Source organism: Montipora foliosa, chromosome 3, assembly GCF_036669935.1.
Source record: "Montipora foliosa isolate CH-2021 chromosome 3, ASM3666993v2, whole genome shotgun sequence".
NCBI classification, from domain to species: domain Eukaryota; kingdom Metazoa; phylum Cnidaria; class Anthozoa; order Scleractinia; family Acroporidae; genus Montipora; species Montipora foliosa.
In genome coordinates this window covers 674,435-688,435 of record NC_090871.1, presented here as the reverse complement: position 1 = coordinate 688,435, position 14,001 = coordinate 674,435, and the positions used below count along the sequence as shown (strand labels likewise).

At 38.1% G+C, this 14,001-nt stretch overlaps 1 protein-coding gene across 1 annotated transcript in view; it reads left to right on the top strand.

Moving 5' to 3' along the window:
* LOC137994365 (noelin-like) overlaps positions 1-14,001 on the top strand; it is a 19,741-nt gene continuing 5,740 nt past the window's right edge. The window contains exons 1-6 of the mRNA XM_068839941.1: positions 1-141; positions 216-295; positions 1,250-1,327; positions 2,409-2,481; positions 2,781-3,048; positions 9,532-9,779. Of these exons, the coding sequence (XP_068696042.1) occupies positions 248-295; positions 1,250-1,327; positions 2,409-2,481; positions 2,781-3,048; positions 9,532-9,779 (715 nt within the window). The 5' untranslated portion in view covers positions 1-141; positions 216-247. The remainder of the gene's footprint in view (positions 142-215; positions 296-1,249; positions 1,328-2,408; positions 2,482-2,780; positions 3,049-9,531; positions 9,780-14,001) is intronic.

Below are 14,001 nucleotides of genomic sequence, written 5' to 3'. Positions count from 1 at the left end.
GTTTTCACTTCCTCTGTGTGTGCTACTGTCACCATTCCTTTTTATCTTCTTTGAGTTGTTCGAAGGACTTTATTCCTCAGTGGATTTCCTCAAGGGAAGAGCTCAATAAACTTTCAAACGTTCAGAGTTTATAAAGGATCGGTAAGTGAATCTCAAGTCGTGTATTTTTTTTTCCTTTTTGAATGCGAAACCAGTTTGCTAACTTATTCTTTCAGATTCGCTGCTATCAATTTATTCAACCACCGAAATGTTTCTATATCGTCATCTTGTTTGCCTTCTTCTCGCTTTCATGGCTGTAAGTAATTCTAGGCTCTTGCCGGTGTAAAATGGATTTGCAACTTGTTGTATAATGGTATTCTTCTCTGTAGCACTAAGGTTTCAAAGTTTCTTTGCGTGGCAAGAATTTCGCAGTTAGTCGACTGAATAAGAGGGGTAGCCATTTATGGAGCATACAAAAATTTGGTTTTATCAACGGAGTTGATAATGTAAATTGGCCACCGTACAGAGATTTTAAAAGCTGACGTTTCGAGCGTTAGTCCTTCTTCGTTTCAAGCGCCGCGTTAGCCCTTCGAGCGTTAGCCCTTGGATTCGCTCTGACGAAGGGCTAACGCTCGAAACGTCAGCTTTTGTATACTACTTCCCCACCGGCGCAGCACCACAGTTTCTTTAGAAACTACCCCCTTCATTCATTTATGGAGCACCCGATTGCGATCGCAAGATCACTATGACATCTTCCCCGTGCATGAAAAGTAGCAACATGCATCCGATATTTAATCCTAGCTGTCAGAAGACTGCACAGGGTGTTAAAAAGAAGGAAAAGAGAACTGAGGGACGGCTATCTAAAAATACCTTGCCCTTGACATTGGAGACCATCGCAGTTATAAATAAACTATGCTTTCAAATTGGTAGAAACGCCAAAAGGAAAGCCTGAAAGTAAAGAGGATTCAATCAACCTCTTATTCGTTAAAGATTGTTGGATTTCTGAAAAAGGAGCAGAAAAGCTATAGAGTGCTTGATGATCATTACGAAGAATTTTTAAATTCCTAAAAAAGGTCTTAAAGATTTAAAAATCTTTCATGAAATCCCAAATTCAATGTATAGTTGAAACCCGCAAGGTTGCTCTTTCCCCAAAATATGGCGACCTAGCTCATTTTATGGGGCGATAGACTTCTCTATGTCCAAATAACCGGCGGCTTTAATTTCCATCTTTTTAATTTTTTAATTCATATTTATTTTAATGTCTTTGCAGATTGATGCACTTGAGAATGCCACAGTCAATTTGCGAACCAAAAGATCCTTGTCCACTCAAGATCTCGTTCTGGAACTGGCAAGTCTCAATACATAATCTAATTAAACTTTAACGTTTTCGGCCAAAAGTTAATGAGCACAGTGTCTCAAGACAGTGTTAATATTCTTAACTATCTAGCCAGAGTTAGCAAGGATGGGGGGGGGGGGGGGGGGGGGTCGCTGATAAAGTGAAGATAAAAAGACGAAAAGGAGGGGATTGGTAATCGGGATTACCTAGACTATTAAGAAGCCTGAAAAACTCCAGAGCTTTACTCTATCCATTTCGTAAATCAAGTTGATGTAAGGTTAAGTCAGTTTATATTAATCACAGTGAAAAGCAGTGAGAAGGGCAACTCCAGCGTCTCTTTCATTCAAAGGCCGGATACTAATATTTCCTCTCAACGGCGATGATCAATTCTCGCTTAGAAATTTGCCTTATCACAATTAATATTTCATTGTTATGGAGACACCAGAAAAATCTAATAAACGTTGCCTTTTTAACAGAATAAATGCAGCGAGGCATCGCTCTGAGCTTTTCAATAGGCCAGTGCGAAGTTTTTGTGATGGTAATTAGTTCTACTTTAATTTAAATACGACAGAAAGAAAAAACTTCGCACTTAAACTCGTTTTGTGAATAGGAAGCAGACATGAACTCGCTGTTGAATATTAAGCACAGCTTTTAAACTGTGTCTAATTGTTAAAGAAGTTCTATCATCATTTTATAAAAACAAGACTGAAGTTCACATGTTATTGCGGAGAAAATCAATAAAGTAAAAATGATATCAAACGTAAAGCCCGTGGCCAGATCGCATATAATATATGATATATTTGATCCTCATTCACTATCCAACCACCTTCTACCTCTTGATTTAAACCGTGATTTTGAGTACTGTTGTTTCAATGCCGCTAGTTTTTTTAGCCAGGTGCCTTTAGCAGTATTTATGGCTGTGATAAATCAATGAACTCAACACGTCGATGCTCGAGCGAAATATTATTTTTTAAGCCTTAGTTACAAACTGCTGCGGCGTTTTTGGTTTTATCACTTTAGAGGAAGGAATAACTACAGTGAAGAGAGCGTAATTTTGTTGGTCATTACTTTGTCCCATTGTTTCCTTTGTCAGATGCATAGGATGATTATTGAGGAGAAGCATGACTTGGCCAAAGCAGGCATCAATGATGACATTCTCCAGAGAGGTTTGTGGGGGCTTCTACAGGCACCTCTGAGAATTCCTTTTTTTGGTGAATTCAATTAACAAAGAAGGAACGTGTTTTGAAGAAGAGATTAGACATCAAATTAACCTACATTAATGGTATGGCTCCCACGAATCTCATGATAATCTGAGGGCCATAGGTTCTATCTCTGCATGAACAAATGACACTGAACATTCCTGAGTGAGGAAAACATATCACCAAAGGCTGTAGAACTTCTGCTTACTCTTTAGTTGGGCCATCATTCAACTAAACGATTTTTTCTTTTTTTTGCTTTCCTGCAGACAATTGCACTAACATCAAGTCGATTGGTAAACCTGTGACCCACAACTCAAGGGGCAATCATTATGGAGCCTGGATGAAAGACCCTTTGGGAATCATGGGAGCTGAAACTATATTTGTGATGGAAGGTTTTTATGACAGAAGGGAGCTTGAAGAGTATGAAAACATGGTCATGTTTAAAGCAGGTCTGGTGCGTAAGAAGCACACATTGCCTTATGACTGGGACGGAGCAGGTGCTGTTGTGTATGGGCCATTTCTCTACTACAACAGGTAAAAGACTGCACTGGCCTGTTTGTTTCAGTAATTGTACCTTTGCGTTACCTTTTTAGCTAATTGATTTTCATCAATGAGGTTTACTGAGGGAGTGTGGACTCGATGGCTCTCACTGACTCCATTCCAATTAATCTATTTATTAAACTCCGATTAGACATTTTTCCTCTACGTCCCATGCTAAGTTTCACTTTTGTGCCATGGTCGTTATTCCCCTATCTGTGGAAGGTTTCAGGGTGTAGTAGAAAGGTTCTGTTTTCGGTAGGTCTTGGAGAGAATTTTCATTTAATTGTCCCGGTTTAACTCCGAAACTTTTTTGTTCCATCCTCAAACAAAATATGCCTTTGTGGAGTTGGAAAATGGAAATTCAAAATCATAATCACAAAAGCGATTCTGTGAAAAAAAAGAAAATGGAATTCATGAAAGCGACGACATATTGCCAAAATTCGCTTTGGTTCATTTGAACCGATTGTTGTCATCGGGAGGAACAACATATAAACAGAGAATGGAAGTTGTATCATCTACAAACTTAGGTAAGCATCTCATTGTGTTGTATGGCATTGATCTCGATTAAAGACTACACACTTTCTACATATTTATTTCAGAGGGAATTGTTTTAATCCCGCACAATAGATGGTTGTACAGTGACGTCATCAAATTCTAACATCAAAATAGTGAGGTGTTCTGTATTTTTATTTATGAGGTTGAAGATGACCTAGAAATAAATATTTTTACAAGTTACTAGGGAATGATTTCCGTAGAGGTACTTTATTATGCATGGAGAATAAATTAATTATGCACTCGCGCTATTGTTTTGTAGAACAATACGTATACCCAAGGGAATCGAATATATACATGGCTAATTTGTACTTACGGGATGAATAAAAATGGATCTGATTTCTCTTTCCCTCTCCTTCCCTCTCCCTTCCCCCATTGCTCTCTCACACCGCTCACACCGTTGCTCCTTTTCGTCCCAGCTTTTCTCTTTCTATTCCTTCGTCCTGTCCTTTTTTCCAGGTCCCGTTCAGCTTTTCTGCCATTTTATACATTGATATACCACTCGCAGCTTGCCTTGAACTCCGACCCACTGTACACCTCTGGATTACTTGTCCCTGTTCTTGAGATAACGTGTCAAGTTGCTAATTAACACCTTGAAAATGATATTTACTTTGAGTTCTGGCTGACTATTTACATAACAATGATAAATAATTACATACATGTGCCCTGCCGATCACCTCATTTCGCAAAATGACCGGAAATTATTAATTATTCATAAAGCTCGAGCGTGCGTTATTCAAATTTAGGAGACAAATAAAATGCGCCAATCTGCCCAAATAGGCCTTAGAAATTCCTTTTTACCGGCCTTTACTGGTACAAAAAATGATAGGATCCAGTGGGCTTTTGAAGATGAAAGATTCGTCTACTGAATTCTGATCTCCGTTTTGGATTCTAACAACTTTAAGGTGGCTTAAACCAGTTTCAACACCTGAAAGAAACGTTCTTATTAGAAGGATTGACACTACAACACTTTATCACCTAACAGAAATATTATGGTACCATATCAAACACCAATTATTGCTGGAAAAGATTCGGTCGTTTTTGTGACGTAAAACGTTACCATGACAACGGGAAAGCCTTACAAGAACACCCCATATTTTGGCTTTAGCTGCTCATATCTCAAAAACGAACTCGGTGACCCCAATTTTTTATTTCTAAAATGTAATCCGGCATGTCCGAATAATTAACAAACAAAATTTGTGGAGCGGTCCACAAAATTTGTTTAAACTTTGCAGAGAGTTTCATCTTGGCCTGCTGATCTCTTTTGTGCAATAAAAAATTGGGGTCACCGAGTTCATTTTTTCAGATATGAGCAACTAAAGCCAAAATATAGGCTGTTTTTGCAAGGTTTTCCTGTTGCCATGGTAACTTTTCACATCACAAAAAATGACTGCATCTTATTCAGCAATAATTGGTGTTTTACATGGTACCATAACCTTGCTGTTACGTGATAAATGGTTGTAATGTCAATCCTTCTAATGACAAGGTCTCTTGAAAGTATTAAAAGCGGTTTGAGCCACCCTAATATGTGTCCATTTTACTTTGAATTTTCGCAAAATGAGACATCTTTCCGTATGGGAAAGGCTACAAATTAGTATTCAGGCACTTTTTATGCCCTCTGAGCAACTGATAAATAAAAAGATCCAGTGGATAATTAACAGTTATAGCACGAAAGCGAGCGTGATATCTCGTAATATTTAGCCGACGAGGCCGAAGGCCAAACACTCTCTCTTTTTCCCTGTGGAAGTACCCGAACGTATGTCGATCAGCACGTACAGGAACTTGACGAGAAAAGACTACAGCATTCAATCAATCAATCAATATAACGTTTGTTAAAATATTTATATTCGTCTTTCTCGGTAGCATTGAAGAACGTTAAAGGTTAATTGTCTTTTACACGGAGTTTTGGAAATGATAGAGGCTAAGTATGAAGCGCCAGAAATAAAATCGACAATATTTATATTCGTCTTTCTCGGTAGCCTTAAATTTTAACTACGGCACTATTTTGAATAAAACTATTTTGAATGTTGTTGAATCCTCAAACCACTTGTTTACGATTTCGCGAACCTCGGACGGCAAAGGGCTCATTAAGTGAAGTTGCGAAGTTCTATGCAAGTGCGAAGGCTTTATTGACCAGCTTGTGTTGCACACTTTACAAAAGGGCACATTTGAGGGAATGTTACAGATATTTAATTTGTTAAGTTCATTAATTTTTCTGTGACATTATGTAAATATGAGGCTATAACCTCTTCAGTTTACTGAGTTAAATATTACGCATCATCTTCAAATTGAGTGGCTGTTACCCAGTTTCGTTATAGTCGTGTTGTTGTCATTTAGACAATTTTTGAAGAGTCAAATCTTGTGATTCGGGTCTCAGTGAGGCTAACCATACTTAATTAAGACCCAGTGGCATCCAAGACGTTATGTGCAGAGGAGGGTACAGAGCTACAAGCATGTATAAAACAATCAAGAACGCTTCTTCAGCGTTAACTGGGGAACCCTTGAAAAACTTCAAGATATGAAGAAACGGATTAATTTGAAGGAAGATTCGTATATGATTGAGGCAGGATCTTTTGAGATTCAGAACTGGTTTTTGTCAAGAAGCGTTTCAGGTTAAGGAGGTTGAACACCGTTTTTAGAGACGGTTCATTATTTATAAGGAGGACCGCGTCGGAGAAAAATAATAGCCTCGACTTCTATTTTTCCAAAGCCCGACAAAAGAACACGATTTTTTTTCTAGCCCGTTCAGTACATTTTTGGTCAAATTTTTCAAATTAAGACCCAGTGGGAATGTTAATGATTCGCTGTTCAATACCACCCAACTCAGTGCCTTCTGTTTTTGTGTAACACGTACCACAGGCAACCCAGTTTACGTTCATAGAGCGTCTAGTTTCGCTCCTATAACTGATAAAGGCTTAAGAGTTAGCCGAAACGTCTTAAATAACAACAAAGTATCACGAGCCAGTGACAAACACTAGCTTAAGTTAATTCATTACGATCAAGAGGTTATTCAAGCTATTGTTGTTTAGAGATGAATTTAAACACTCTTTTAAAAATTGAGGCGCAGCCAGGATAAGAAATATTAAAATACAATAAAAACGTTTAATAAAAAAGTTTTAAAAAGGAACATAAGCTTTCGGCTGTGATCTACAGCCTTCCACGGATAAAACATGAAATGTAAATTAGTAAAATATAATTATGCAAAAAAGGCGAGAGAAAAATAATAAGAAGAACAAAGTAAAAGTATGAAAAAAGGTGGCTATTGTTTAAAAAGAATGCTATACTGATTAGGAATCGGCTTCGAATTATTGTCAGTATGCTTGGTAGCAGAGGTGTGCCAAGCCTCCAAAGTTTTTCTAATACGAAAAGAGCCTTTGTCGATAACTCGAGAAAATCAATGCGATGACCGAATGACCATGCATGTTTCGCAATGTTTGACCCATTAGCACATGTTTTTACACTCCTAATATGTTCTTTCTTGCGGGTTTCAAAGCAACGGCCGGTTTCACCTACATAACACCAATCACAATCGGCACAGGGTATTTGTAAATCACGTTGGGTTGGTGTTCAATAGGTGGTCTGAATTTAGGAGAAAGAAATTCTTGTTGCAAGGTCTTGAGGGGCTTATTTACAACTCGGATGTCGTCTTCGAAGGCACGACATCCGAGTTGTAAATAAGCAAAGCATGCATGGTCATTCGGTCATCGCATTGATTAATTTAATTTTTAAAAAAGAGAAAAAAAGAAAATTATATTTTAGTGTTATTTTACCATCGATAAATTATGGCCTCGTTTTGTGGGGATCGTGTTGTAACTCAGAGTTAATTAATTCGATTGACAGATTGCACTGTAGGGACGCTAGGATAATGTTTAATTTATCTAAGGATATGGCATCCAGTGAAGTAGTGAAAACCGTGAATTGGTCAACAATTAGATTAAGTTATAAACTGGAAATATTTAAATTAAGTACAACGCATACAAAAATATATTACCAGATAGTTTATGGGAAATATTTTTAGTAGACGAGAAAATTATTACTCGCTGAGAGGGCATGAGGTAGCAGCTATCCGTAGACACAAAAGCAGATTTATGAAAGACTCATTAGCCTATCGAGGGCCTATATTATGGAATTTGGTGAACTTCAATGAAAAATAACCAATGTAAGCTTCAAGGAATTAGAGAAACGGCTAACTGCCAGGGATTATTTCAAAGATTTTATCTTTGACGGCACAGCAGTCTCTTCGTCGAGACACAGAGTCAGCGACTATGTGTATTTTTAAAAATTTTAGTTAGTCTTATCGAACATTTTACATGTATATATTAGTATGACGTAGTTAGCATACACGACCCCACAAGCTTGTAAGCTTTAAATCTAATCTTGTGTAAATAAAGGTCTTATGTTATGTTATGTTATGTTATGTTATATAGAGGATATTACATGCCGCGCGGGGATACGAATTTTATCTTCGAGTGCTGCAAGTATCTCTCACGAGTGAGCGAAGCGAACGAGTGAGAGATACTTTCAGCACGAGAAGATAAAATTCGTATCCCCAAGCGGGCCATGTAATGTTCTGTTTATTATATAGATATTGATGAAATGTCTAGATTTAAAGCAACTTGTTTTATTCAGTTTCGAAATGATGAAAAAGTGGTCACCAACCGCTAAAACACGCATGAAACAAGATATGAAAGTTATGAAAAACAAATCATGATGTCAAGATTTTGCGATAAAAATGTTAATGTATTAGAGAAGAATTATAATGAAGCACAAAAGTATCTTACAATGAAGGGAAAGCTCGCGTTTTATTGGCTAATCGTGTTGGTTACCATGACAACACCTGTATCGTCACATGTGAAAGATAAAAATGATATGTTCACTGTGCGCGGTGAAGATATGATTTTTTAGTAAAAGGAGAAATCCTGGTATTTCATCAGTATCTATATAATAAAAATAGTTTACTTCATAGAAAGTGCGGCGTACGGGGTTTTATGCACGAGTTGTTTGTGTCAAAAACCCGAACGAGCGAGGAACGAGCGAGTGAGGGTTTTTGACACAAACAACGAGTGAATAAAACCCCGTACAAAGCACTTTCTATGTCGTAAACTCTTTATTACACATAACATGAGAATTTTCATTAAAATAGTTTTCTGAACGCGAATTAGAAACAAAAACTCACTAACAATAGAACCAAATGCAAATTTAATTTAATTCAATAACAAAGTACGATTTGCACGATTTGCACGATTTGCACGAGATGCACGAGTGATTGGCATGGAAACGCCTTTACGCTATCGCTGATTGGTTATACTTTCACATGTGAAATAGCTGTACGCCATTCTGATTGGCTGTATAGGTCTTTTTCACATGTGAAAATAAAGCGTATAGATTTGTACAAATGAGCTTTATGGAATAAAATTCTCATGTTATGTGTAATATGTTATGTTATGTTATGTTATGTTATGTTATGTTATGTTATGTTATGTTATAAACAATAGCCACCTTTTTTCATACTTTCACTTTGTTCTTCTTATTACTTTTATCTCGCCTTTTTTGCATATATTTCGCTAATTTAATTTCATGTTTTACCCGTGGAAGGCTGTAGATCGACAGCCGAAAGCTTATGTTCCTTTTTAAAACTTTTAGCCAGAGAACGTTTTTATTGTATTTTAAACATTTTTGTTACAAAGGCGAATCAGTTGCCGTGATATTTTAAACACATTTTGTATTCATGATAGGAGAAAATGTTCATTCAGTTAAGTAATCATAGCTATCATAGTAAAAATAGTGCGGTTCCACGAAATAGCCTCAACCTAGAGAAATAGCTTATTCTAACACTTGGTCAATGTTTTAGTTCTTTCTCTCCACTCTAACAATGGTGAATTTTTATGTATCGGAATCCGCCTTATACTTCCTTTTATATTCCAGAGAAAACTCCAACCAAATTGTGAAGTACAATCTGCGCTCAGGGCACATAGAGGCTGAAATAGGCTTGAGTTATTGCGCACCGAGAAGTTACCCGTACCAGTGGGGTGGCCACAGTGGAATGGACCTGGCAGTGGATGAGCAGGGGTTGTGGGTGTTTTGTGGAAACACCAACAACGGGAATAGACTAAGGGCAAGTAAAATTGATGTGGTGGGGAACACGATTGCTCGCAGTTTTAACCTAAACACAGGTAACTAGGTTTTTTCTTTTATAAACCAAAAATATGCAATATTGTTATAATGGGAAACGTTGTGAATGTAGCATACAACTTGCCCGAAACAAGTTGGCTGCGGGAACATGCCTTATTTTCGAAAAAAACAAGATCATGTCATGTCAAAAATTTAAACATGGAAGTCTTACATGTTGGAGGATGATGGGTATTATCTCCACACGATCAATTCACCTGGTCGTGTAGTCACGTGACTTTCTATATAAAGCACGTGAAAGAATATCTTAATCCATCTCTTATGGAATTGAAGGCTTGTGTGCTTTGTTTAGGATCTCTTAAAGATATTTTTCTTCACCCAGTTTGAATGCATTTGACCGAGAAGTTTTTATTTCATAAGGAACATAAACGTAAAATGTCAATGCTTTGTTTATAGTGGAAGTGAACTTAGCTATCAAGCTAGTTTACGGGCACCCCACTTTTAATAATCTGAAAGAAACAATTCAAACTTAACAGAAACATGATTAAGAATCCCAACTTGCAGGAGACAACCAGTTGGCTATTTATACTTGAAAGCATGGTAGAGTTGAATCCGGGACAACCGGAAACAAATCCTAACCAGAGGTTATAATGGATTCAAACCCAGGCCAACCGCATGCAAACCCAACGCTCTAACCACCGGACCACGCCGCCTCCCGAACAACTTCAACTTCAAAATATTACGAGTCCAGAAATTTCTTCCTCGAAAGAAATCACGGTACAACTCTACGAAGCTAACCTATTTTCCCATGCAGAGTATCCCTTACAGGTATGGATCGTCAGGCTTCACGGTGAAGCAGAGACTGAGGTGAACACCAATCACTAGATACTGAGAACAGTGTTGGCATTATCCAAATCCATAGAATACGAAAGCATACTTAATACCACTAACCAGTCCTTTATTATTAGGTTAACAGTGTTGAAACAATGGCAGGCCAGTCTTCATACTGGAGAGAGTTCTTTACCCTGAAAGCTATAAGGGCTAGCTCACACACAACGCAAGCAAAAGCAAAGAAACATACGCAAACTCAGTAGCGTTTCGAGGAATAGCACATTTTGTTAGAGCAAAAGAGCGTAATTAACATGCAACAACTTAATGTGTTTACATTAAGTTTGCATTAATAATGCAAACCAGTCCCGCGAAGTACTTCTTGGTAGAGAATGTGAGGTCATTTGACAGCATGGAGTGTTTTAAGAGATCGTTAGGAAAACGCAAGTTGAATTTAGGATAGTTTTAAATGCATGGTTAATATTATAACTTTTTCAAAAAGGAGTGGAGTGGATTAAGCAGCAAAATTTCTCCTATGGAAATCACCCCACTGCCTAAGTCTGGTCTTGTGCTTCTTAGCTCAGGCTAAATTCTGTCATTCTTCTTTGAATTGTTCGAGTGCTAATTAACTGATCAGAAACATCGTTGCTATTTCTCATTCGTCAAAACCAAATTCCAACAAAAATTTCAAGGCGTCGGGGTGCACATCTATGAGGGGCCAAGACTTGTCCGCTGTCTGGACAAACACTTGTTGATCTCAAAAGCACAGCAATTATATTGTCTAGTCTGAATAAAATGACATTTGTTTCAGTTCCTTTTTAACTTGTTGTAGTGAGTCAATAAAGGCCTCTCTCAGGTATTGCATCAAGACAACGTGCGAGGAAGAAGTTGGAATTTCTCGATCAAAGACCATTGTAAAAATTCGAACTAACGCATTTCGGAAAATGTCAACCAACCCTGGGCCTCACTTTCAAGCGAGGCCAGGATCCTAAGGAAGTGTGATGGTTATCCTGAAGATTGTGCCTGTGTAAAATGTCTTTAAGAGTGTGATGACTGTCAGCGTTATGCCTTTCTTCGTGGGTACTTTTCGTCTTTGGCCAACGAAGCTTCATTAGAAATAGAACGCAAACTGCGGTGACAAACATGAGACTAAGCAAGCGCATAATTGAAATAGACTTAACGTTTCGTATGTCTCAACATACATCTTCAGAAGTAACCGTTAGCTATTTTTTTTCTAATGATATACAAGAAACAATGAAAACATAGAGACTATATACCCTGTAAATGCAAAACATGTACATGTAAAACTTATTAATAAAGATACAGCTTTTCGCTGCTAACGTATTCATTTAAGGATGGTTGAAGATCACGAATAAAAAGAATTTCTTTTATGGTACAATGTCGAAAAGCTGTATCTTTATTATTATAATATTTCATTGTTTTTGTGTACCTTTCATCGAGCTTTTTTCGTGATGGCTTTGAGCGTTGTGCCTCTTAGCGTAATATGCCTCGTTGAGTGATGACTTTGAGCTTCATGCCTCTTAACGTGATACCTCGTTGCGTGATGGCATTTAACGTGAAGCCTTTTAGTGTTATGCCTTTTTTCGGGATGCCTTTAAGTATTATGTCCTGGATATACCCTCACAGAGAAGAGAGACCCTGGAAACAAGGTTGAAGGAATTACATGTAAAAGCTCTCATTGTTTCTTTTTGAGAATATTTGTTGCACTGCTAATCTTATGACCAGAGTTAACTGAATAGAGTGTAATGTGAAGTGCTAGATTTCAATACCATATGAACCATGTGAGCGTTAGCCCTACAGATGGAAATGGGCCCACACAAGGACAGAGAAAAACTCTGACCAGGGTGGGAATTGAACCCACGACCTTCGGGTTAGATCTCCGCCGCTCTACCGACTGAGCTACAAGTACCGAGCTTGTACCGACTGAGCTACAAGTATTGAAATCTAGCACTTCACATTACACTCTATTCAGTTAACTCTGTTTAAAATAAAAGTGCTACACGGCCAACGTTTGTATAAACGTAACCTTTCCTTAATCTTATGACCATTTGGTAATTCGTCTTCAGTATCTGATTAAGACAATGGTGCGAGGGTGGAGAAGTCAGGTCTTGAATCGTAACTTAAGCCGCTTGTAGTGTCGGTCACGCGATGGACATGCGGGATATTAGGAGACCGGAAGAGTGGTATTAGACGGTTTTTTAGCTTGAATGCGGTTGTGATTTATTGTCAAGCACAGAATACAACATTGTTTTCATGCAGCATATTTTATTTTGCTCCGTTAATCGCTCCGTTAATCGCGCTGTTATCTTTTCACGTATTGTTCGGAGGAAAAATTTGAAAAGAAGAATATTGTACGTGGTAAACGGCTCTTCTTCTTTTAACCAAGAGTTGCTGAAAATTCAACTCAGTGGAGACGTTCATCCAAAACCCGGCCCGGAAATCGGTTTGGTTAACCCAACAAGCAACGCACGTTTATTCAGTCGTCACAACACGCATACGGATATATCCTTCTTTTACGCTAACGCGAGAAGCATTGTTAATAAAGTGGATATGCTTCACTTGGAAGTTGCTAATAAGGCTTACGATGTTGTCGTTTTAGTCGAGAAACACCTGAATTCGTCAATAGCTGATGGCGAAAATTTTCCGGCTAATTATCTGGTCTTTAGGCGTGATCGAATGTGCGATGGCCGTTATGGAGGAGGAGTTTTGATTGCAGTTCGTGATACCTTCAAATCTTCATTAAGGCATGACATGTTGTCGGACTCTGAACTGATTATTCAAGATAACGTTTTGACACAATTTGTAAATGAAACAACTAGAGAATGCAATATTTTGGATCTCGTGCTTACGACATCTGTTGAGTTTGTACGCGAGCTAGCTGTAGGGGAACTCTTTTCAGACCATCGCTGTTTAACCTTTTATTTGTCCGGATCCCTTCCCCGCCCACGTAAATCAAAGAAACTTGTTTATGCATATAGAAAGGCAGATTGGGAACATTTAAAATCACTGTTCTCACACACACCGTGGCATTGTGCATATTTCGACGACAACTTGGATGATAATTGGCGGGCGTGGTTAGATTTATTTTTTGCGGCAGTGGACCAGTGTATTCCGAAGCGGCGACACAACAGTAAATTTAATCCCCCCTGGATTTCAAAGGAGCTTCTTAAGCTCTGCCAGAAGAAAAAATCTCTTTTCAGGAAAGCAAAGCGAGTAAACTCTGATCTCTTGTGGATGAGATATCGCACTTTAAATAATTCTGTTAAAAAAACGTGTAATGCAGCGAAGCGGAACTACATCAATGACCTAGCTGATGAGCTTGCTACTAATAACAATCCCAAGCCGTTTTGGAGCTTTGTAAAATCTATGCGTAAAAGGTCAAATAATCTCGTTTCACTTAATGTGGACGGCGTTACA